The 25,699-nt window shown below is 42.7% G+C and overlaps 1 protein-coding gene across 2 annotated transcripts in view; it reads left to right on the top strand.

The window, feature by feature from the left end:
- The window catches only part of ADAM19 (ADAM metallopeptidase domain 19), a 55,003-nt gene that overhangs the window by 2,625 nt on the left and 26,679 nt on the right, over window positions 1-25,699 (top strand). For both annotated transcript variants that reach the window (XM_081851511.1, XM_081851510.1), the window contains exons 2-5: window positions 2,720-2,805; window positions 5,599-5,669; window positions 23,468-23,546; window positions 25,024-25,100. In XM_081851511.1, the coding sequence (XP_081707637.1) occupies window positions 2,720-2,805; window positions 5,599-5,669; window positions 23,468-23,546; window positions 25,024-25,100 (313 nt within the window). The remainder of the gene's footprint in view (window positions 1-2,719; window positions 2,806-5,598; window positions 5,670-23,467; window positions 23,547-25,023; window positions 25,101-25,699) is intronic.

Here is a 25,699-nt window from a genome sequence, read left to right as displayed (position 1 = left end):
GAATATGACCCAGGGTTCCTCCAGATGATGCATTTAGTGAGCAAAGTTTGCATGGAGGTTATGCAAAGTTTACTCTTTATTGAGCATTCATCCAGATTTGCTTGCGGGGAGGTTATACGTCTTTCTGTCAATCACATGTTACCCCACACTTTTTAGTGCATTTTCCTAACTGCAAGAAGTAAATTTTTAAAAAAATTTTTAAAAAAGAAAGGAGTGGGGGAAGTGGATTCATTGAGCCCTTTAATCCTATGAATTGCATAATCTTAAATTTCCAATATCCAGCTGAATCCTTCCCACAACTCACTCAATATAATGCAGTATCTTTATAGAAGGAAAGGAGTGGGAAGTGCAGAGTTGACAACACAGTCAACCCCTTTCCCCGTCCAAACTCCACTTCACAGATGCATGAAGTATGCACTCTCATGTTTACTCTTTTTTGTCCTCACTAGGGCAAAACACTGCCCCTCTAGCCCTCTCAAGACAACACCAAGGTTGCAGGTTCAATCCCTGTATGGGACAGCTACAAAGTCCTGCATTGCTGGGAGTTGGACTAGATTATCCTTAGACTCCCTTCCAGCTTGATAATTCTGGAACTGGACAGCTACTTTCATAGTAACAGAGCAATCTAGACCCCCCTTTATTTCAGGATAGGGGTGGATGGCTTGTATCAGATGGAGACTCCCCCCACGCCAGCTCGTACAGTCAAGGCAGCCTCCTCATTAGTGAAGTGAAAACACCAGACTCCCTTTTCCAGCCATCAAATGTGTGGCTGAGGATTAAAACCAAATAGTGGGATGCCTGTTGGCTGGAGCCATCAGAAAGAGCTGAAATGGGACACTTGAAGGTTTGGAGAGGGCAGGGTTGACCTGACAAATCCACTGGATCCCAAATTGGTCCCTCTGCTACCACATAATTGCATTGGGCCTGTTCCCTGTGCCATTCTGGAGTTGGTGCAATGATCAGCACTGATCATCCTCTTTCTGCCCACTCCACTCCACTGTCTGCCACAAATCCTCACCAGCAAGGGGCAGAGGGAGGTATGGGTTAGGATTGTTCTGTAAATGTAGTGCCAAATTGTCAGTTGCTGATTCAGTGTGCTTGACTTTGGCAAAAGCCTGTAAATCGAGGAATAGGGATCTCCAGAGGTTGTTGGACTACAGCATGGGTAGGCAACCTAAGGCCCAGGGGCTGGATCTGACCCAATCTCCTTCTAAATCTGGCCCGCAGATGGTCCGTGTTTTTACATGAGTAGAATGTGTCCTTTTATTTAAAATGCATCTCTGGGTTATTTGTGGGGCATAGGAATTTGTTCATCCCCCCCCCTTCAAAATATAGTCTGGCCCTCCACAAGGTCTGAGGGACAGTGGACTGGCCCCCGTTTGCTGATCCTGGACTACAGCTTCCATAATCCATGACCATTGGGCATGCTGATTGAGACTGATGGGAGCTGGAATGCAACAGCATCTAGGCTGGAGAAGCCCTCTATTGGAACAGCTTTCTCCCTAATCATGAAGGCTCATTTTGCCCGTAAAGCAGAACTATCATCAAAATTCTACAAATAAGAAAGAAGCACAAACCAGGACAAATGTAGTACCATCCCATAACTGTCTGTAGCGTAAGAAACAGCAAAGCAACGTAGTTTAAACAAGCTTATTTCATCACACTTACTCACCAAAACCACACCTGTAAATATCAGCCAGAATAACCTTGTGGGAAAACACCTTCTTAACCCCCACCCCAAACTGAGAGTGGGTGGCACTGTGGTCTAAACCACTGAGCCTCTTGGGCTTGCTCATCGGAAGGTTGGTGGTGTGAATATGCGCAACGGGATGAGCTCCCATTGCTCTGTTCCAGCTTCTGCCAACCTAGCAGTTCAAAAGCAAACTAATGCAAGTAGATAAATAGGTACTGCTGCATCGGGAAGGTAAATGGTATTTCCGTGCGCTCTGGTTTCTGTCATGGTGTCCTGTTGTGCCAGAAGCAGTTTAGTCATGCTGGACACATGACCTGGAAAGCTGTCTGTGGACAAACGCCGAGCTGGCCTGAAGCAAGATGAGCGCCACACCCCATAGTCACCTTTGACTGGATTTAACCATCCAAGGGTCCTTTACCTTTTACCTTACCCCAGATATAGCAATCTGTGGTCAGCTACTATATGCCTTCAGCAAAATTTGCCTTAACACGGCTATAAAGCTCTCTGTGAGTTAATGTGGGAGAGGGAGTGTGGTTCAAGGAAAAATTAATCTGATTGGCTGTGTGGTGCTTTGATGCGCTTATACTAGCTCTATGACCCCTGATTGGCTTGACCATGTAGCCAGGAAAAGGAGAAAGCATTAAAAAAACAAATGTGCCAAATCAGCTACAACGACAGCAATGAACCCAGGTGAAATGATGCCCTAAATGCTTTTTTTTCGGGTATATTATCCACAAAAATCCAACTCAGTCTAGTCTCCATGCAAGAAGTCTAGTCCATTCCAAGAAGCCAGCATTATGGCTATACTTGTGAAACAGAGAATGGAAAGTGGTTGATGAATCTGCTCTCAAGAACAAAGGCTGCTTTTGACTGGCAAGACTTGTCTGGGTCTGTAAAAGACACCGTTGGCTATTTGGATAGGTACAGTAGGATGTTAGTGGGGGTTTCCCCCCTGTGTGCTGCTTTTCTCCTATGACCTTTCAGAGTTCATACTAGAGCTTTGAACAGTTATTTATGTTTCCTCAGGGACATGGAATGCAGTCCACTCCCAGGTGCACCATGAAATCCTAATACCTCAGTGGCGATCAGATAGAAGCTCTGGCAATGATAAGGTAGGTTGCTTAGCCACAATAACAGGAAACGAGCTGTGCTTTCTCATCCCTTTCAAATAACCATTATCCTCCTGATACAATCATTGGTGGGAATTATATAGCAGTGACAGTCTGGCTGTGAAGTGCCTTGTAAAACCTGCCTAAGCTGGATAGAGATAGATAGGTCATATAAACTCATATACCCATTATCAATACCAAGAGGAATGAAGGAAGCTGTCTTATACTGAGTCAGACCTTTGGTCTATCTAGCTCAATCAATATTGTCTATGCTGACAATATTGGTCTTTTGTGTATAGTGGTCTTTTGTGTATTGCAAGTGCGTTTTTGTGACTATGTTTTCTTAGTGCCTCTTGCTGCTTCCCTTAGATCCTTTATCACCACTAGTGATAAAGGGCTTTTTGGCATGGGGCCTGGGAGAAAGAGTGTGATAGCCTTATCAGTGTTTATATTAGTTAACAGTGCATCAGTTCTGTTCACCCATCCTGCTAAGTAGGCCACTCATCTTGTAAAGATGAGTAAGCAAGACGTAAGACTGTGTGATTTGCGGAAGACAATTTCAAACCACTGGGTTGATCCGTCTGGTTCTCAAAAATACCTGCCAACTTTTTCTGTGCACAGCCAAATTCTCACTAATGCTTCCCCTTTCCCCCTTGGTTGTGGTACCATGTGGTTCCTTGTATGATGCACAGGAATCGGATTCTGTATGCTTGGCATTGGATATAGTCAATAGTGCTGTTCGTCTTCCACCTGCTCCAAGTCAACATTGGGAGTTTCTCCAACTGCAATCCAGTTAAGACCATGGGTCCCTCTCGCTCAAGACTGTCCACACTGACAGGCAGTGGCTGTCCAGGGTTTTAGGCAAGGAACACTTCTGGTCCTGCCTGGAGATGCAGGAGATTGAAGCTGGGACCTACTGTGTGCAAAGCAGATGCTCTCCCACTGAGCCACAGCCCTTCCCCGGTTATTTCCTACAAAAATGTCACAGATGTGCAGCAGAATTATCTGAGGAGTTCAGCTAGTTGTTGTTGGCCGTCTCTGTTTTGGCTGTGTGGAAGCACCAGACAGATGGGAAGCAGAGATTTAATCAAAGCAAGCATCAGTTTTCCTCTACTGCTATGTGTGTGGCCATGCAAATGTGCTTTTGATCAAAGGGAAGGTCCAGCTCTGTGGCCCGTTTGCTATCAGATCCCTTGCAGAGCTGACAAAGAAGGATGTGTCAATAAGGGCAAGAGGGCATTGCTATTTCTTTTCTGTCCTTCTCTCTTGCTCGGAACAAGTTGCTCAACAAAGAGATTGCACAGGCAACTCTCGAGCTGGGAACTGAACCCACATCTCCCGAGTCTCTGCCCTGCACATTAGCCACAAAGTGCTCTCTCCCTCCTCCTGCTCATGCAAGCTCTCAAAAATGTTCCTGAATGCTCTAAAATGAAACTGGAAAAATCGTTTAAAATTAGGCATGAGAAGGGGGGCACATCTGTTGCCACTATGAATAGTCAAGGACCATGTCGATATAGGAATAGGAAAAGAGGATGGTGTTCTCCATGGAAGTTGTAGCAAACACTGGTGTGTGTGTGTGTGTGTGTGGAAGCACTAGAAATGCAGAAGCTGGAGGCTATTTTGGTTGAACAATTTGCTGCTCAGTGTGGGCGAGGTTCCTTCATAGACCACACTTAGGATGGGAACATGTTTAACAATGGTGCAATTTTGATTACTTGGGACAACCAACATTACTCACTTTCCTTCTTATTAACAGGCTGTGGTTTGTTTTTTTATGAGGGTACATGGGGGGAGGTGATAGCGATTTCCTGCCTCATCCATCTGCTCTGCCTTTGACACTTCAGCTAATATTTGCCAATTTCCACCTTGCAGCCTTCGTAAGCCACCACAAAGAATCATTAGCCAAGTTCCGCTTCTGAGAGAACATACTGTAATATCCATAGTAGGGTTGGAAGGGAACCCATGCGGCATCTCGTCCAACCCACTACAATGCAGGACCACAGCTAAAGAATCCCTGACAGAGGGCCACCCAACCTCCAGTGAAGGAGGCTGGGTGGGTGTTAGATAGGCATTATTAGGGTTTGCATTCCCAATCAGCCAATGATTTCCTAAACTTCGTTGTATTGTGTTTTGCTTGTCCTTTGAATCAGTCTTGAATAGTAATGTCTTGACCAACCAACGTCGCAGTGGCATGCATCATGCACAAATCTACAAGTTCCTGTCAACCTCACAATGGCTATGCTCTGTCTTCACAGCTGCAAGCAGTACACATGTGCCCATTGGTGGGAATCACAAGTGGGGAGAGTGCTGTTGCGCTCACGTCCTGCCCTTAGGATGGCCACTGTGAGAACAGGATGCTGGCCTGATCCAGTAGATGCTTCTTATGTTCTTATCCACTCTCTAGCCCTGCTTTTCCTTTACATTCAAGCCAGTCCATTCAGTACAGCTGCACTGGACCCAGGAAGGGAATTTTAATTTGGCGTTCATCGTGGTTTGCTCCAGAAATGGTCTGCCAGTGTTCTTCTCTGTTTGTGTTATGGTCTGGTATACCACTGTGGGCCAATAAGCCTGCAATCCAGTTGCAACCTGGAAGTTGGTCTTATTGAACTCCGCTGGATTTGCTTCTAAGTAAACAGTCATAGCAATTGGGTTGAAAGTGATCTGCAGTCTACTGTTTGAGAATCAGTGAAATAAAATATTTGCTATTCTTTTTCAACTTTTGCTTAATATCTTGATTCTGTCGTAAGCCAGAAATGCAGAGAGTGTGTAAACTTTTTGTTTCTGTGTTGTACGCAGCACCCACCCAGAGCGGAAGTAGAAATAACAGCTGAAGGAAGAAACTTCATCTTGGATGTTGAGAAGAATGAGTAAGTAACCTTGTATGAAAAGGCAGGGTACATTTATATATACACTCCTGTTAATCTATTGTGTGAACTAAGCAGAGGTTATCCGCCATTTTGAACTCCAAACAGGGCACTCTTGTTCCTTTAATAAAAGTTCAGTTAGTGGAACATCTTCTGTTATGGTGTTGTATAGCTGTCAAAATGCAAAGGCAGAAGATGTTGAGCAAGCCTCCAAAAGAGACTTGTGAAACTCATACACAAACAAACCACAAAAACTCTTGCTTGTTCCTGTTCCTAGGCACTAGAAATGGGATTACGTAAATCAGAGGTAACGTCAGGCCCAGGGGTTATGTCCCTACAGGCATCTCTAGCTGGTCTGTGGGACACCCTATGCCATGCCACGCCCTTAGCCATCCTCAGAGACTTCTTCAACTGCTTTTGTCTGGCTGGTTATGTGTCCTTGAACTGTAATTATTTTATTGATTGATTGATTGATTGGTTTCAATTTATATACTGCCCTATATCTGGACGTCTCAGGGCGGTTCACAGAATAAAATCAAAATATAAAACCACAAAATACAGAATCAAAATAAAAAAATAATAATCCAATAACTCCCCCCCAAAACCCCCCACATTTTAAAAGGCCACTTGCTTGACTAGATCGAAGATGAAGAGGCGTGGGTGCAGAAACTTCTGGCTTTTGCATAGTTGGAATGTAGCCAATGCTATGAAGGTAAGGGTCACATTATTGCTTTGCCCACTTTTGTCTCGAGCTGCCCAGCTTGTCCGGAGTTTTGGGCTGGGCTGCCATCAGTATGCGGATGACACCCAACTCTATCTGTTGATGGATGGCCATCCTGACTCGGCCCCAGACACAAAGACCAGATGTTTGGAAGCTGTGGCTGGATGGTTACGTGGGAGCCGGTTGAAGTTAAATCCTTCGAAGACAGAGGTCCTTTGGCTGGGAAGGGACAATATGGGATGGGGGGGCAACTCCCATCTCTTGGGAGGTTCAATTAGTGCCAGCACCGTCCGTTAAGAGTTTGGGGGTAATCTTTGACACCTCCCTTTCCATGGAGGTGCAGATTGCAACTACAACAAAGGCGGCATTTCTTCATCTCCGCCAAGCTAAGCAGTTGGCTCCTTACCTCTCTCGCCCTGACCTAGCCAATGTGATCCACACGACGGTCACCTCCAGACTGGATTATTGTAACTCGCTCTACGTGGGGCTGACCTTGAGACTGACCCAGAAACTCCAGCGGGTGCAGAATGCCGCGGCGAGACTCCTTACGGGGTCCTCACTGCGAGACCACATTCACCCAGTGCTATACCAGCTGCACTGGCTCCCGGTGGAGTACAGGATCAGGTTTAAGGTGCTGGTTTTAACCTTTAAAGCCCTATACGGCCTAGGACCCTCGTACATATGGGACCGCCTCTCCTGGTATGTCCCACAGAGGAACCTACGGTCTTCAAATAAAAACAACCTGAAGGTCCCAGGCCACAGAGATGTTAGGCTGGCCTCAACTAGAGCCAGAGCTTTTTCGACTGTGGCTCCAATCTGGTGGAACGCTCTGTCACAAGAGACTAGAGCCCTGAGGGACTTGACATGTTTCCGCAGGACCTGCAAGACGGAGCTGTTCTGTCAGGCCTTTGGTCGGGGTTCAGTCTGACTCCCTCTCCCCTTTCATAAGAACTTGCATGAAAGTGGCCAATTTTTCCTCACAGGCCCATATAAGTTCAGCATAAACAGTTGGGCCTGGTGAACATTTAAGGTCCCCAACCCTAATCTGTGGGTTGCCATCTGATTGGATTTTATTCTGATCCTGATCTGATTTGAGGATGTATTTTAATTGATTGTCTGATTTTATGTTAATGTGTTAAATATTTGATGTTGGCCGCACTGAGCCCGGCTTCGGCTGGGGAGGGCGGGATATAAATAAATATTATTATTATTATTATTATTATTATTATTATTATTATTATGGACCACCTGTTGGGAACTGCAGTTCTAGATCATTTATAGATAAATTGCATTACCTGCAGAAGTTATAATTGTATGCAATATAACTTTCTCTGTGGGGACACCTACTCTATGGGATGACTTCCCCTTGGAGATGAGCCTAGGCACCAACTCTTGGGTGCTTCCAGTGTGCTTAGAAAACTTATCCATTATTTTAAAAATTGCAACCCCCCCAACAACTTACCTATTTCCTCAGACGTTTCTAGGCTGTTTCTATACCAGTTTTTAGCACCCTGATTACTGTAACTAACGTTAATATTTTATTGGTTTTTTGGGGGGAGGGGTATGTTTTATGATTTATTGTTGTAATCTGCTTTGATACTCTCCGGAATGAAAGACACTAGAAATAGTTTGATTTATAAGTAACTGTAATATAGGGGATGAGGGGGATGCTCATCATATTTGCAGAGGACAAATGGTAAATAGATAAATAGTAAAATTATCATTATGGAGTAGGATGTCTCTATTTTCATCGGAGAAATATTGGCGGGTATGCCAGTGTAGGCCATAGTGGCTTATGCCACAATTGGAGAAACTGTTTTTCTGTTTCTATCTAATTATTCAGCTACCCAGAAGGAATTCCATTCCTCGGAAAGAAAGACTATTGCTACTTTAATTTGACTGAGTGCCTTTAATCACTTTAAGCACTTCTGGGTTCACAGGGCTGATGGATACACGGAATCACAAGGAAAGGGTCTAAATGCTCTCAATCCTTTGCAGTTGCTGTTGGTCCTGTGAAGAAAGCAGCGCTCGAGTGCTACAAATAGTCAGCGGCAGGCCTTTGTTAAAAAGTCTGTAGGCCGTCCCAATGCCTCCAGAAAAGATTTTGTCTTAATAAGCCAGACTGGAACCTTCTGAGAGCAGGCAGCCCGCCCTGAAATGCTACTTGCTAAACATGTTCCAACAGCTAAGGCGAGATAGGGGAAGAGAAATTGACACATCTTACATTGCTAAACACATGCTAGATTTCTGTTCAGCACAGCTTCTAATACAAACCATGAAACCGCATGCTTGCATTGGCTTTTGGGAAATGATTAGAGTACCGTTAAATGTATTCAATATACTCTGTTGTGAAGTCAGGCTGTAGCTGCACAACATGCCCTTTAACTGAGAAATTGGGTCCTCCCTTAAAGAGGGCACATGTTGCGGTGAGACCTGGGAACCAAACCCTGCGTTGTGGGTGGGTATGATCGGATAGCCACAACACCCAATTGGTAGGTCCCTTGATGCAGGGTTTAATCAGGCCAATGGGACGCAGGTTAAATGGACCAAGGGACCTATATATACCTATATATACCCGGAGCATCCTCTTTTGGTGCGTGCATCAGAACACCTGCCTGCCTCTCCCTATTTTTAGGGTTTTGCGCTTGACCTTGCTATGCTGTCGTGTGTCGTGTGTCATTGGGACAGGAGCACAGCAAGAATTTTCCCCACTTGACTGATTGGCTGGTGCCATTTGGGTTTCACCTGCCACGTAGCAAATCATCACAACTTGTAAGGTTGCGGATAGGCTCTGGTTCAGGTGATAGGGATGGGAGAGCGGTCTCGCCATCTCTATGTGAAGGGTATTCCGTTAAAGGAATCCAGAGACTTGATGGTTTGGTCAACCCCTGAGAGAGGGTTGTGCCCATGCCTGAGTCCAAGGGGGCATTTGGGTGGTGGAGATAGCCTGTTCCTGGCTTTCTGCTTATCCAGGTGTTCAGCCTAGACTGACCTATGCTGGTGCCCTGAATCAGCGCTACCTGCAATGGTGCAGGGAGCTAGTTGAAGCAGAGCCTGTGCAACCACTCACTTGCTGTAATCATTAAAGTTGTGGCCTAAATTCTGCCAAAACCCAAACCCAAATTTGAGTCTTGTCTGAATTTATTTAAGGGGGAGGTTTAAAGGTCTGAACATGCAAAAATCTGTTGTCTGCTCCAAAGAATTGGTTTGGGTCTGCAGCTTAACAGAAACAGGACTTTTGTCCAGTTGCTTTTACATTTCTGGTGTTTTGGGATTGTGTGGAATTGTGAAGGGAAAGCTGTGAGTGGTGGAAGAGAATTGGCAGAAGCAGAGTCTCTTGAGCAAAACATTAGCAGTAGATTAACTCTGAGCATGATGACATAATTTCCAGGTGTCTCCTGGGAACCATGCTGTGCTATTTTCATCTAAGGCCTGTTCTCAACAGGCTAGCAAAACGGAACACATATATTGTGTTTACTTCCTGAGTTGGGCCCCTCATTCCTCTAAACACAGACCCGCACAGCCATTCAACTTTGCAAGGGGCTGCAGGAGAAAATGTACAGGGCTCATAGTTGTCTGTGATGTGTACTAAGTACAACTCCTCACTTGGCTACTGGTAGAGACTTTCGTCAAGAGCTCCAAACATAGAATGCTAGTTCTTTGCCAGTATAATTTTTATACTAGTATATTTTTCTTTTCTCTTCTGGTTATTTGTTTTTAATCAATGCCCTTTTAAATGTGTTGTGGGAGGGGAGTTATTGGTTTGTTGTTGTTCTTAATTTTATTATGGAGCTTATTTCCGAGTAGGTTTGTGTAGTATTGCACTGTTAGTATTCTGAAGTAAGTTCAACACATACTTGAGCTTAGTTTCAGCACATCTGAGGATACTTTGAGTATGTTAGAAACTAACAATTTATGTTTTGTTGGTGGTTATAGCTGGGACTGAGGAGGTTCAAGCTCTATTTAATTGCACAGGAAGTTACTCTATTAGCTATTATCTCTGAATAGGTTCCCAGACACCTGGTGCAGCCCAATTGATTATTAAATGATTTGTCGATATGCTTAAGCTCTGCAGCTGCAAAGCAGAAAATCCAAGGCAGATGGATCACAAAATAGATGGAGACAGGTTCTAAGAATAACATTGGCCATAGTTCAGGAAGAACCTCACATGTAAACAGATTTGTTTTAAACTTCGTGTGCATTTTTGAAAGAAAGACAGAATTCCCCTTTGGCCGAAGATAGCAAGGTTGAAAATGTGACAAACATATAAGTAATGAATGACAAAAGACTATGCCTAAGAACTTGCCCCTTTGGATGAAGAGGGTAATTTTTAGAAGAGAAGCTGTACTGGAGAAGAAGAAAATATTATACTGCTAGTGAGGATCTTGTTTTAGAATGGAAGGTTGTTACTGGTAATCTAAAAACTTTCCTGTGTCAACTGTGTGGTTTGCTCCATTTTGCTTGACAGGGAAGGCATGGCATTTAATGGCGGCAATGAGCCTTGGCACAGGTTTGTTTAGAAAGGGCATTTATAATTCAGGCTGGGAAGAATTCATTGTGATGGTAGCCAAGACATGCAGTCGTTGGCTAGTTGACACAGAAAATGCTCTGGCTCTCAGCCCAGCTCAAATATCTAATTCTGGAATTACTGTACCTTGGAAAACAAAACTGACAAATCCACTGTACTGTTTCCATGTGCTAGGGCTAACAAGACCCCACCCCCCCACCGCCGCCTGAGATTCTGAGCTGCTGGATACAGGGTCACTTCCATTATAATTTCCTGCCTTATCTGGTTTCCTTTCCAGTGCTTGTTTAAGGAAACAGAAAACTGGAAACAAATGTGGCTGTTGCCTATTTCAGCTTTACGTTGGAAGGATTGCTGTGGGATTCTGCATAGGCGCTACACACACTGTGATTTGCTGGTAACTTCCTACACACGTAGGATATGAATGGGAACAAATGACAGAAGGCTTTGACCTCTTCTGCAAGTCTCACAAAGAGTTTCTGAATGGTTGGAAAGCCAGGTCCCGCTCCTGGAGGGGTTCTGGCTCATCTTCCTCTTGGAATGATGATTTCATTGTCAAAGGGCTAGGCAAGGAAGCTAGGTTATCTCTTCATTGACTCTAAACATTGCACAATTTCCCAGGCAGGAAGAAAGCTTCCTTCTCTCCTGTCCTCATTTTGCTTATCTTATAGGAAGATGTACAGGCAGTTTGACTCAGCAGCTTTACAGTTCTTTGATCTTTGGGGTTATAAGAGGGGAGACCTGCTTAGCTCGGCATAAGATGCTCCAGGAAGGAAATACTTTCCAGAAGAGATGATATAAGCAGAACCCAAACCTTTGGCATCAGCAGCACTATGAACCCCATTAAGCCCTACTTGAAAATGCCTTCTTATTTTAAAAACTTGTGGATCTATACATGCCACAAAGAAAAGTTGTGAGAAGAACAAATTGCCCTATTTGCTCCCCTGTGACTTGTGGGTTTTGCATGCTTTGGGGCACATCTTATTGCCCATCAGTGTTAACTCTCCCCAGCAGTTCTGACACTTAGAGACAGCTTGGTTGAAACATGGTTGACCCGAGGAAAGATATAAGTGTTTGCAAATTACACTCAACCTTTTGCAAAGAAGAAGAAGAGAATCCTGAACAATTCATCCAAGGGCTGCTGGCTTGCATCATATTCCTGACTTGAGTCCCAAGAGAACTTATGAAGAAAGTGTGATATGTAACTCCCAAAGTTCATAAGCCAACTAAAAACCTCAAGCTTTAATTATTTTACAGAATTTGAACATTTCCAATCCCATGTGATTCTGGAATTTAAAAAGCAGTTCATTACTGGCATATACTGCATGGGTGGGATGGTTTTGTTTTTCATAACAAATGGTGATTTCATGTTATTGGAGTAATGCGGCAGAGCAAAGTCAAATTATCACTCACTTGAAGGCATTTGTACTGCAGCCAAAAGGAATCACAGCAGTGTAGGAACTGGGATTTGGGTCCTAATCCAACAATGTATAAAGCATTGCTGAGAAATAAATCCTTCCTCTACTTCCAAGTGTTCTTGGCAAGCCATTTGGGCAGGTTTATTGTTTCATATTAAGAATTTGCTGTCAGTGGGTCTTGGCACATGTGATTTTGACCTCATTTTGACATACCCCTGTCAAAATCAGTGAATAGATATTGGATTTTGACTGTCATACTTGTATGCACCTATTCTTATTCTTATTCTTATTCTTATTCTTATTCTTATTCTTATTCTTATTCTTATTTTAAATGGCAGCAGTCTATTGAGGAAAGGATATGGTCAACCTAAGACAAATACATTATTCTTAAACAAAAATGCTGCTCCAGCTTGTTCAGATCACTAAGATGAAGAGTCCAGGATTTTTTATTTACAGTTTTAAAAAAATATTTTTTATTAATTTTCTTTTCTCAAAACAAATATCCAATATCATTGCTGAACATACATTTTCCAATTTCCCCCCTCCCTGTTGACTTTCCTCAACTACCATTTCTGGTTTATTACATCAGATGATACATTCTGCTGTTTATTTACAATACTATGTTATCACATTGTTGTACTACTTGTTCTCTGTAAATAAAATTGTAAATGCTTATTTAAATCCTGCCAGCGAGACCATTTCCTTCTGTTGTTTCTGCAAATATATTGTAAAGCGTTCCCATTCTTTTTCAAAGTCACTATTGTCCTTTTCACGCAGTTTGTTGTCAGGATTTTTTATTTACATTTATCCCTTTATCCAGAAGGATGCTGATCCACTGGTGCAAAATTCTATCGTCACTGAAATCTTACACATAATATGGATAGCCTGACTGCTGTAGACCATGCATTGGTAACCTCAAGGCTGGATTACTGCAATACACCCTCCCTGCAAAACAAATTTGACAAATGGAAACCAAATAATAGAGAATGATGTCTTAGATTTGAGCTCTCTATGTTGTCTCTTATGCTCCATAACTTTTTCTGCAACTACTATCATAAAGGGGCAATCCATCTTTCTTCCATCATGGGACTCAACAATATATATACAGGGTTCCGAGGTGCTCTCCCAATATACATATATAGATGTTTATAAGTGCAAAGGACATGGACACATTCCCAGTTTGATGATGTCATAATAATAAATAGCCGTTGTCAGGAATTACTGAGGTGGAGGAAGCTCCTGATCTGTTCCATTCACTTGCTTATTCCATTTATCCACTGGACTAACAAGCCAAGTCATCAATTACCCTTTCACATACTCTTATAATACTTTGTTTCCGTTGCTGTGAAAACTATGAATATACAGTATCATCTGCAGCAACAGTCCATATTGTTCAAAAGTATTTTTGTGGGTTTTACATTAGTTTGAAGGTAAATTTCTCAAATTAATCCAAACCCTTGAATTCTGAAAACTCAAAACTGTTTATTTATTTGTTTGTTTGTGCTTTTGTATATTTCAATTCTCACCTGCTTACCTCTCCTTTCTCGTCCCGTCCCTGGAAGCTGCTCATAGTTTTTCAGTGAGGCTGATGTTGTGACTTCTTATCAGTTTTTCTCTCTTGAGCTGTACTTTCTCTTTCCTGATTTGAAATTGTCCCCATTTACTCATTAATCTGTATTGCTGGATATCTTTAAATTATAGCTATGCTTCTGTCTTAGATTGAAGACCTAGCCAGTGCTGACTGACATCATCTAGTGTGAATGAAAGCAAGACATGCAGTATTTTGTATCTCTTAGTTTCTGTTCATTGGAATTTCATCTTTTATTTCTCTCTTTGGACTTTGAACACCTACCTTATACCAAGTCAGATCATTGGTCCATCTAGCTTAATATTATCCACACTGATTGGTAGCAGCTCTCCAAGGTTTCAGGCTAAGAACATTCCCAGTCCTGCCTGGAGATCCTGGGGATTGAATTTGGGGCTCTCTGGGGTGGTAGAGCACAAAGGATGCTCTACCGATGAACTATGGTTATGTTCTTATGTACTTTTTGTTTGTCTCTTGGAACCAGAGGTAGGATAGCTCTTTTGGTGGGGTGAAACAACTTTCTCCGATGAGAGCAAAATGATGAAGTCAAGGATGGGTGTAGGAATGGTGCAGATACCAAGGAAGCCCATGCAGAGGGGACACCATTTGAGTTGTTCTTTAGGCATAAAAATATTCTGGGATGGTGCTGAGGGAATGTGCCTTTCCCTTCCTCAGTCCTTGCATCCCTCTGACCATGAGGGATAGCTCAGTCGGTAGAGCATAGGACTCTTAATCTCAGGGCTGTGGGTTTGGGTGGAAGACTCCTGCACTGGAGGGGATTGGACCAGATGATCCTCATGGTCCCTTCCAGCTATGGTTCTATGATGCCAAGGAGGCATGTTGGAAAGTATGGATTTATCTCTCCATTCTGGTGGAGGCTTCAGTCGTGTAGGGGGCTGATGAAATCTCCAGAAGAGCCACGCGACAAGGGAGCTGCGATGTATGTGCCTCTGTTCCCTTGTTGCCATTCGGATGACACAATGCTCTTTTCTAACCTAATTTCCATCTGCCTCATACATAAAATATTTGACACTCCCCACCCTATACTGTACCACAAAATAGAAGCCTCTTCACTGCAGGCACTTTCGCTGATCTGCCCCATGGTGTTAAGATGGAGGATTTGTTAGGAACAATGGTATCATTGACAGAGCCGAGCCAAGCCAAGAGGGCTCTGAATGGGGCTGGAAACGAGACTTTAAGACATCTGTACATTGTGGCTGTGGGCCAGGCCCTTGCTCATTCCTTGGATCTGACCCTGCTCCTGAGGTTTGCAGCTCAATGAAAACTGGCAGCAGCTGTCCACATACAGCCTGCATCTATACTTCAGCAGAAGGACATTGAAAACTGCAGGCAGCAGCAAGCAGCCTGCACCCACAGAAGTTATTCTTTCAAAGCAAATGCTGGGTGCATGCTATGTGGGTGTATCAAGGTCAGCTTTCACTTGGCTAGATCTGGGCCAGTTATTTTTTTCTTCTGGGTTAAGGCTGCAACCCTCCACATATTACCAATATAAAACGGGTTGTGTGTGTGTGTGCTCCAGCCGTTTCTGAAATCACATCAGCTTTGAAAAACAGTTCCAGTTTTGTTGTTAATCTTATCAGCAGAAGCAGCTTCCTTTCTGAAGCACTGCAGATAGAATATGAGATTGAAGCCAACAGCTGGCAAAATGCTATCAGCCCCCTACAACAGGGTTGGGCTGATGCACAAACCACTTTTTGAAATCACTGGCTGGTCAGTCTTTGTTAGAGAATAGAGCCTGATCTATGGTGCTGACACTGCTTTCCTGCCAGGTAGTCTGGATTGGGCTGATTTTTCACGACATTCACTGTCATAGTTAACTTGTATTCTTCTTTAGGGCCATTGCCTGTGATGCTGGAAAAATAATAACTGTCATATTAGTCAGCAGAACCACTTAGTGATTTTCATCCCCTTGGCAGAAAAGAAACAAAAAGTATTTGGGCGGGAGGGGAGGCAGAGAATCTGAACAAAGTGGCTCATATTACTTTATCACAAGGGAAACTTAGAGCCATTTCTGTACAGTATACTGGAAGTGCCTAAGGTCTGCAGTAAATGCATATGTGAGTTTTAATAGCAGAGGTAATGAGGAAGCGTTTTGTATGTTGTGAGTTGCTTGGGAGTGATTTCTTGGGGGATCCATATTGGTGGCGTGGCCACCTGGTGGCAGGTGGGACCAAAGCCAAAAGTGGGCAGAGGCACCCATCTCTCCCTCCCCACCTCTTGCTTTGGTTCTGTGGTGGGTGGAAAGAAAAGAAGCTTCTCCTTCTTCCTGACCAGCATGAAAACCCAACAGGTTGGGAAGTCATCACTGGGCAAGGGGATGGTACGGAAGAGGATGGAGCAGGGCTAAAGAGGAGAGGTCATGGCAGAAAGGCACTGGGACCTGCATCCAGTCCAGGGGTTGGCAGTTCCCCACTCCTGCTTTAGTAGGGGTGACAAATAGACATTTATTTATTTAGGCATTTTCAAAACTGTACCTTCATCTAAAATATGGACCTCAGAGACCTGTTGTACATAAAAGTCATTCCAAATCTCAACTATATATTTGTTTAAAGAACCAAAACAATAACATCTGAGAAATAATAAACCAACAACTATTCAACCAGCAAAAGTTAGAACTAATAATTTGGAGATAAACCATGAGCCCAGGTAATGTTATGCAAACCTATGGAATAGTGTTGGGTCTCACGAGAACAGCACTAATGTGGCTGCAGTTTTTACTGGTGCTCATTCAGGCTAAGCCATGATTTGGCCTAGTGTCAACATATTGTGTGTGTGTGTAACTTATAGCGCACAAAGAAAAATGTTTACCACAGCTGTTTGGGATATGAACACATTGGTCAGCAAGACCTTCCGCTTTCAAATAAATAATGACACATGCAAAAAGTTGGCCAAATGACAGAATTACATTGCTGCTCATGTATTAGATTGCCATTTCAATGTTTGGTTTTATTTTATGCTGGATTTAACTGTAGATCCCTGCCAGGCATTTATTTAGTGTCCAATTAAGGATGTTTATTTTTGTATTCATAATCATGAAATGGTGTGGCTCATAGCCATTAAGTTAGCTTAACCCTGCTTATTTTGGGTCCATAGGTTTGACAATAAGGACATAAGAATTAGAAAGGTCTGTTTTTGTTTTTTCAAAAAATATAGGGATTGCAAATAATCTCAAAACAACATATGTTCCAGAAAGTAGGATGACTCTGGAGGTGGGGAGTACACAGGTAGGGCTCCTTGACTGCCCCATGTACTTTCCCTCCTCTTAAATTCCTGAGCTGTTGTGCTGGCCTCTAGCCATAGGAAAAATTAGAATCTGTGACTTGCCTTGTTTCAGGACTTAGCCCAATTTGTCACATGCTGGCCACATTTGTACTTACCGGTAGGTCCTTCACATCTTGCCCATACTCGTTAACCACAGCAGGACACATTTAGCGTTTCCTGACATTTGTGTGGTAGGCTGACAAAAAATGGAAACCAGCAAGCTACAGTAACTGAAAATTTTCATTTTGAATACTTTTATCCTGACTTTTTAAAAATAAAAATACCACATGATTACTTCTCTAGGATAAGATTCATACTCAGGGCCAGGCTGGGTCATTTTGCTGCTTGAGGCAAAACCACCGCCCGCGCTGTGCCCGGCCCCCACCTTGCCACTGGGCACTTGCCACTTGCTGTGGCTTGGCACTCGCTGCCCAGCACTCGCCACTGTTGAGTGCTCAACATGTCCTGCTCCTTCACCATGGTGGCTGCACCCCAATCCCCCAGTGGGACATAGCAGTTCTATTGAGCTGCACCTGATCTTCTTGGAATATACCGTGTAAAGCGGAAATGGCAGGACTTTTAGAGCGATGGGATCTCAGTTCATCTTGGGGCCCTGGTAAATACCCACCCTCCGGATACAGATAGGTAGCCGTGTTGGTCTGCCATAGTCAAAACAAAACAAATTCCTTCCAGTAGCACCTTAAAGACCAACTAAGTCAGTTTTTGGTATGAGCTTTCGTGTGCATGCACACTTCTTCAGATACACTGAAACAGAAGTTTCCAGACCCTTCTATATAGTGAGAAGGTGGGGAGGGGTATTACTCAGAAGGGTGGTGGGAATGGGTGATTGGCAGATAGCTGTGATGAGCCTGTTGACGACTCTTAACGACTGCAATAGGTCTTACAGGAAAAAGCAAGGGGTGAAAAGTTGTAAATTACAACTTATCACCAAACTCAAAACCATGGAGAAACCTGGTCTGAACAAAGACCTTGGATTCTTATCTCATTATACATGACAAAGCCATTTTTCACCTTTTCACCCCTTGCTTTTTCCTGTAAGACCTATTGCAGTCGTTAAGAGTCATCAACAGGCTCATCACAGCTATCTGCCAATCACCCATTCCCACCACCCTTCTGAGTAATACCCCTCCCCACCTTCTCACTATATAGAAGGGTCTGGAAACTTCTGTTTCAGTGTATCTGAAGAAGTGTGCATGCACACGAAAGCTCATACCAAGAACTGACTTAGTTGGTCTTTAAGGTGCTACTGGAAGGAATTTGTTTTGTTTCCACCCTCCGGAGTTAGCCTTGACCACAATAATATTAAGTTTGCATTAGTAGGGCAAAACTCAGATTGTTGGGTTTTGTTTGCTTGGTGTAAATAACCCCAAAATTTCCTGTTTCTTTTGTAGTCTAAAGAATGGCATCATAGGTTGGGAAACAATAAGGGGAAATGGAGTGAGAGACACACAATTCAGGGAATGTATAAACAATATCCATTCAGCTTATAGTGCCCTTAGTGTCACTGTACATATGCCAAGGTGCAAGTCATAACTCAGTAGCTTTGAATCTATCCTCTTTTAATCAGATGTCCAAAGATGGGAGGAGATGAAAGATTTTCAAGTAAAATGAAGTTCAAGTGAACAGGCATAGAGGTACAGTGTTATATGTACGGTAACTTGGTAACTTAGGTAACTTGGAGATTCTGGTAGTTGTGATTTGGATGAATAGTGATCTGCATATGCCAGTTCATGAAAGAGCAATGATTTTATAGCTCCCCTGACAATTCATTGCCTATTAGGAAAAAATGGTCATACTCAAGCTCTCAGCTGATGTCAGCTGGCCTTGGTTATCGGTGTGTCAGTTATCACATGCTCTTATCTTTGACTTTGGATATACCTACATTACAAGTATTTGAGTTTTATACCAGTTTGTTATCAGCACCCACCAAAAAAATCTTGGATATTGTTGTTTGGTATGGCTGAAAATTCTGTTTAGAGATCCCTCTTCCCCACCCACGTCCTCACAGAACTACAATTACCAGATTCTCCTGTCAGAGGGAATGACCTTTTGGTTTCAGTCTGTACTACAGATATATTGCTCAAATATACTTTCATATCCTTGGTCTCAGCCCAGACTTAAGAACCAGGATATATATGTGGGGGGGGGGGGGGAGAGAGAGAAACTAAATGGGATAAATTGTCACAAAATTTATAAATAGAATGGGAAAAGTAGGTAAATGGGATTTTGTCTCCTCTCATAATGTTAGAATGCTAGGTCCCCTGATGAAACTGATTAGCAAACAAAATAGTACTACATTCAAATTCTAAAATACCATGTGACTTCCATGTTTTTAGTTATAGTTTCATGTGTGCAATTGAACTGCCAGCTTGGAAGAGCTTACACTGGTTAAACCCTTTGCATATCTGTGAAGTGCTTCCAGGAGTCACTACTATTATTATTATTTATTTAACCTCATCTACTATTACTATTACTATTACTATTACTATTACTATTACTATTACTATTATTATTATTATTATTATTAAACCTCATCTGGGTTTACCACACCTGAAGCAAGTTTGGCATAGCCTCTCCTAAGGCCATTGCTTGCTCTGAGCATATTGCTTATGTCAGTTTCCTGGAAGCTAATACAGTTTGGGTGGGGAAAATAATTGTTTCTTGCTTTCCAGACCATGACAACATAGGAGATAATAGAGAGCTTACTTTGCAGCATTTTTTGTTTAGGGTTTTTGTTTTATTGTGGTTATCTGTAGTCTGCAGTTGCAAGGCTTAGTGTTCTGTATCAGCAAAGAAGGCCAGGGAAGCCAAATTAATTTTGCTGGAGTACAGTAACGATAAAAGGTTGCCATATTGGCATTAGTTGGCTTTATTTATCTCTAGAGCACATTCAGTATACAGATGTACTTTTAATATCGTAACCTTCTGTAAAAGACATGCAACTAAGAGCTAACAGCTTATCCTAGGCCAGACAGTGAGCTATACAACTTTTGAAGTTAACTTAAATGATGCAAGGGTTTAAATGATGATCCTTCTGAAGGGAGCGAAGAAAAGAGATGCATTTTCCTTTATCTCTCCTGATGACTCACAGATCATGGTGAATTGCCAGGGGCCATTTGTTGGTGAATACCAGACTTCCTGCAAAGCCTCAAAAAGCCTATCTTTCCCTTACTGTAGTTGCATTTGTGTATTTTATTCAGCTTGATGGTACACATTGCTGGTTATTTTAGCAACACAGTGGTGTCCAGCGGAACAGGACAGCACTGCCCACTTGGCTTCCCAGCATGGAACTCACTGCCAATAACCAAGAAGGAAAGGGGCAAGTCAGTGGGGAGGTCATGCGCTGGATTGGCTCTGCTACTGTGCTTGCACAGCACCAACCTCTGCCCCGCCTCACCTCTCCCTGTTGGTTACCAGCAGCAACCTCCACACTGGCAAGCAAGGTGAACAATGCCACCTCCACTCCACTCTGCCACACCAACAATCTCCAACATCTATATTGTGCATCTCCAACAATATATTGTGCATCTCCAACAATATATTGTGCAGACCCAAAAGAAGATTTGTTGTTGTTGTTGTTTAGTTGTTTAGTCGTGACCGACTCTTTGTGACCCCATGGACCAGAGCATGCCAGGCACTCCTGTTTTCCACTGTCCAACCATCTCATCCTCTGTCGTCCCCTTCTCCTTGTTCCCTCCATCTTTCCCAACATCAGGGTTTTTTCCAGGGAGTCTTCTCTTCTCATGAGGTGGCCAAAGTATTGGAGCCTCAGCTTCAGGATCTGTCCTTCCAGTGAGCACTCAGGGCTGATTTCCTTAAGAATGGCTAGGTCTGATCTTCTTAAAAAGAAGATACTGTACTTTTATTTATTTTAAAGATTTCTATTTTCTACATACAACTTTGGCAGGCCCAAATGCCACATGACAATGTTGTTGTTGTTATTTTAAAAAAGCTTTTGTAAGATATTGGTGTAAGCCTTTAATGATGTATGATAGGAAGATTTCACAGAGGTGGACAGTTTAGGTAATGACTATAAAGTGCTGTTTAGGGAACATCGACCTCCTGCGCTACTTAACATCCCTTTAGATAATGATACCCCATGGCCCCCAACTTCTGAAACTGAAATCACTTCGTTAATTCTGCAAATGAAATCTGGCAAAGCCCCAGGAAGTGATTTCATTGTTGCTGAACTTCTGAAAGCGCAAATAAACTGGTGGGCCCCGGTTCTTGCAAATCTATTCTCATATATAGATAAGACAACCGAAATCCCTAAAGATTGGGGACTGGCTATAATTGTTCCTATATTTAAAAAGGGCAACCCCTCTGATCCATCTAATTATAGACCAATTAGTCTTCTGAATGTGATCTGCAAACTTTATACAAAACACCTATGCCTAAAATTGTGTGAATGGTTAGACCAAAATGATTTGCTAGAAATTGAACAAGCAGGATTTACATCTGGACGTTCCACCATTGATCACTGCTTAGTGTTAGATTATTTTGTTTATAAGTATGTGAAACATTGGAAAAAGTCATTGTATGCGGCCTTTGTGGACCTAAAGGCAGCATTTGATTCTGTATCCAGGGGTAGGCTCTGGGCCAAATTGGCCAATATGGGTATTAACAGAAGGTTATTACTTCTGATGATCAAGCTTCATGAGAACAATACCCTCCAGATAAGAGTCGCACAGGACGGCAGACTCTCTAGAGAAATCCCAGTCCATAGAGGAGTCAGACAAGGATGTCTATTAGCCCCATTTTTATTTAACATCTATGTTAACTCCCTGGTCACATGTTGCCGTGAAATCGAAACCCATCCCCCCGTGTTCTCTAACGGCAGAAAAGTACCAGTTTTAATGTATGCGGATGACGCTGTTCTTCTCTCTCAAACCAAAGTGGGCTTGAAACGTGCCTTAGGAAAGTTCAGTGACCAATGTAACACTGAGCTGTTAACAATTAACTTTGCCAAAACCAAAATTATACATTTTAACCGCTCCTTCAGGAAAGATAATTGGAGCGTAAAGGGAAACGCCATTGAACAGACTAAGATCTTCCAATACCTAGGCATTACTTTCTCTTATAATGCCAAATTGTCAACACACCTGACCACATCAGCTATATCAGCAGGAAGAAGTGCAAATGCCATCCTTAGATTATTCAGAAGGAAAGGAGCTGGCTTCCTCCCGATGGCCCTTAAAGTTTTCCAGGCAAAATCGTTAGCCCAACTCCTGTATGGCTCTCAAATTAGCCCTTCTACCAACCTCAAGACCCTTGAAACAGTACAATCAAAATTCTTAAGATCATTATTTGCTACCCCAAAGTGTACACCTAATGCAGTCTTAAGGCAAGAGGCAGGACTGCCCAGAGTGGAATTAAAAGTCTGGGAGCAAGCAATATCCCTCTGGTTGAAAATCCATTACAACCCTAAGGGACTGTTACCTTACTTCCTGGCTGCAGTTCCCTATCCTCCTTGGCTTATGCAAATAACTAACAAGATCAAACAAATTGGCCTAAACCCTGAAAATCTTCTTATTGGAACTCTGAACAAGGCTAAAGTAATTATCACTCAGAGACTCTACGATGTCGAATTACAACAAGAAGACGCCCTACTCCCGGAGACGTATAGATCTTTAAAAGCTTGGTCTAATTTTTCAGCTGCCCCTTACTTAACTAACATCACTAACGAAGCTTATAGATGGGCTTTCTCCAGAGCCCGCTTTGAGACAATGCCCTCAGCAGTGCTGTACGGCAAATTTACGCGGGTACCAATGCATGCGCGTCTCTGCCCCTGTATGTCTAATAAGGTAGAATCTGTCACTCACATCCTTCTATTTTGCGAATTCTATAGTGAAGAACGAGCTCAACTTATTTTGCCGCTTTTATCAAAATTTATACCCCTTCAACATTATTTGGAATCCTCCCCCGAAATTCTACGAAAATACCTTCTGGAAGATTCCTCAAGCTCAATATCATATGAGGTGGCCAAATTTTGCACTTTAGCAATCAGGAAGCGTAAATCTCTTTTGTTGAACGGCACACTGCGAAGCTCCCTTGCGTAATAATTTTCTTTTTTTTTCTTTTTTTCTTTTTTTCTTCTTGATGCTGTTGTTGATTTCCTTTTGTATGATCTTGTGGTGTTCTGTGTCACTGGCTTTTGCCGCAATAAAACTTGACTTGACTTGACTTGGTAATGACATGCAAAATATAATTCTTCCCTGCTCTCTTTTGTCTCTCCTTTGTTGCTGGCAGGCACCTCTTTGCACCAGGCTATACGGAAACACATTATACTAAGAGCGGAACTCCCCACACTGTGACTTTGAACAACACAGTAAGTATTGCATGCCCAGCCGCAGAGTCCCCACCTCAGGGAGTCTAGCTGACTAGAGGGACCAGTGAATGGAGACAACAACTGTAGGTTGTAGTTGGTTTCTCCTGTGCAATAGGCAGAAGAACCAAGGCAGCCCAGATCAGTGCATTCATGGTAAGCAATTAACTATGGTTTGCTATGATGTGTGAACTGGGCCATACGATACAAACTGGATTGGCTCTTGTTGGCTCTTGTTCCACCATGGCAGGTCACACTTCTTCTCAAGAAGTCCTCTTGAATCTAAAACTGGATATCCTTGAGCTGGCCCCTCTGCTCTTGTCCTCTGCTAAGAGGGATCTGAACGTTGGTTATATTCTCAGATCACTGCAAAGCTAGCCCTTGCCAGCTGGCTCATATCCAGAAGGACCTTCTTCATGAATTAACTGAGTGGAAATGCTTTGACTGGCTGGCACCTCACCAAAACACTGCAAAAATTCATATTGCTAATTAGATGATTAAAAAATGAAAAAGCTTGTGTCTATGAGCTCATCCTTCTTGATGCTGCTTCCTCTTCCCTTCCTCTAGGCTTAAAGTTTCATAAGAAAGATTACTGTGGTGGAATTTTATTGGCAATTGGGTTGTAAAGCACATTTTTCTTGCCATTTGTAATGATAGGAACCTGCTACAATAGGGCTTTATCACTTCATGCCATGTGGGTGTTTTAAAGTAACAATGTTCCGGGAACCATTTGGAGTGAGCGGTAAAGTTCATATTGATTTCAGTGTGCTTTGGACCTGGCCTTTAGGCAGGCTTTCAAAGGAATTACGTTCAATAATACTGCAGGACTCAATAGTATTATGCCAAAATGAGAGGTTATGAATAACTGATCTGTACTTTATTCACACCTGAATATTTCTTTATGAGATTATAGAATGGGAACATTTCATTTATCTGTTACGTTCATGTTCCACCTTTCTTCCAAGAGGCTAAAGGCAACATACAAGGTACTTGCCTCCATTCCTTCCTCACAGCAAACCATTGAAATAGTGACAAGCCCAAAGTCACTCAGTGAGTTTTGCAGAGATTTGAAATTGGGCCTTCTGAGTCCTAGTCCCAGCATTTTAACTGTTACACCAGACGAGCTGCTTACAGTGGTGGAATATACCTAAAGAAAAGGAGACATGAATGTATAGTTGTTTCCCCCCCAAATAGTACATGTACATTGCCAGATGGAAATGACAATGTGTTTATACTCAAGCCATGTGCTTTAGCCACATCTACCCTTCTTGGGGTTTCAAAGCACCTTAGGTTTCATTGACAATAAAGGAAAAAAGCATATGAACTATGGACTTCTCATATGCAGGGTATTTTGGGGAGCAGGTGAAGAGGAATCTATACATTTTGCTATCCTCTTCTTGCATCAACCATCAAGGGGAGCTGAGGAGGAAGAATAAATTTACAGAATAATACCTTGACAGTCTTTGTTCTGTCCTTCCAGGATCATTGCTTTTACCATGGTACTGTGAGAGAGGTAGAAGACTCAAGTGTGGCGCTCAGCATATGCAATGGTCTACGGTAAGGTCAAGCTCATCCTGACAGAATCTCAAGTTAGATTAGTTCTCTGGGATCACAGGGACATTCTGATAGTCTTGTAATTCCCTATCAGACAATATGACAATGACATGTTTTTTAAAGCCATTCATTAGTTATTTTTAAGCCATACATGGAGGAATGCTGACAAATGTTAATGGGTACTAACTATGGCAGCTGTTACCCATCCATGAACAGTCTTAACAGTGAGTCTGTAAGTGACTGTGGAGGCCAATTCTGAGTCTACAAATCCTTCCCCTGTGGGGGCATAGGTTTTCAGGCAGGAGTTGATCATGGTGAGGATTTGCCAAGCGTGCCTTCCTCTTAGCACTTTTCTCCCTTTCATCCTGAGTTCATGTTTCTTCAAAGCCCATGACACCTCCAGCTGTTCTCCAACTGGAGCACTCACAGGCCAGTGTTTTCCAATTGCCAGTGTTTATACTACATTTTTTTTAAAGATTTGCCTTGAGAGAGTCTTTCAACCTTTTTTGTTGACCACCAGCATTACGCTTTCCAATTTTAAGTTCAGAATAAAGTAGTTGCTTTGGAAGATGATAATCAGGCATCTGAACAACATGACCAAT

This window comes from Podarcis erhardii (genome assembly GCF_964252035.2).
Source record: "Podarcis erhardii genome assembly, chromosome: 2".
NCBI classification, from domain to species: Eukaryota; Metazoa; Chordata; class Lepidosauria; order Squamata; family Lacertidae; genus Podarcis; species Podarcis erhardii.
Note: the sequence above shows the minus strand (reverse complement) of the source record. Positions and strands in the feature narration are given on the sequence as shown.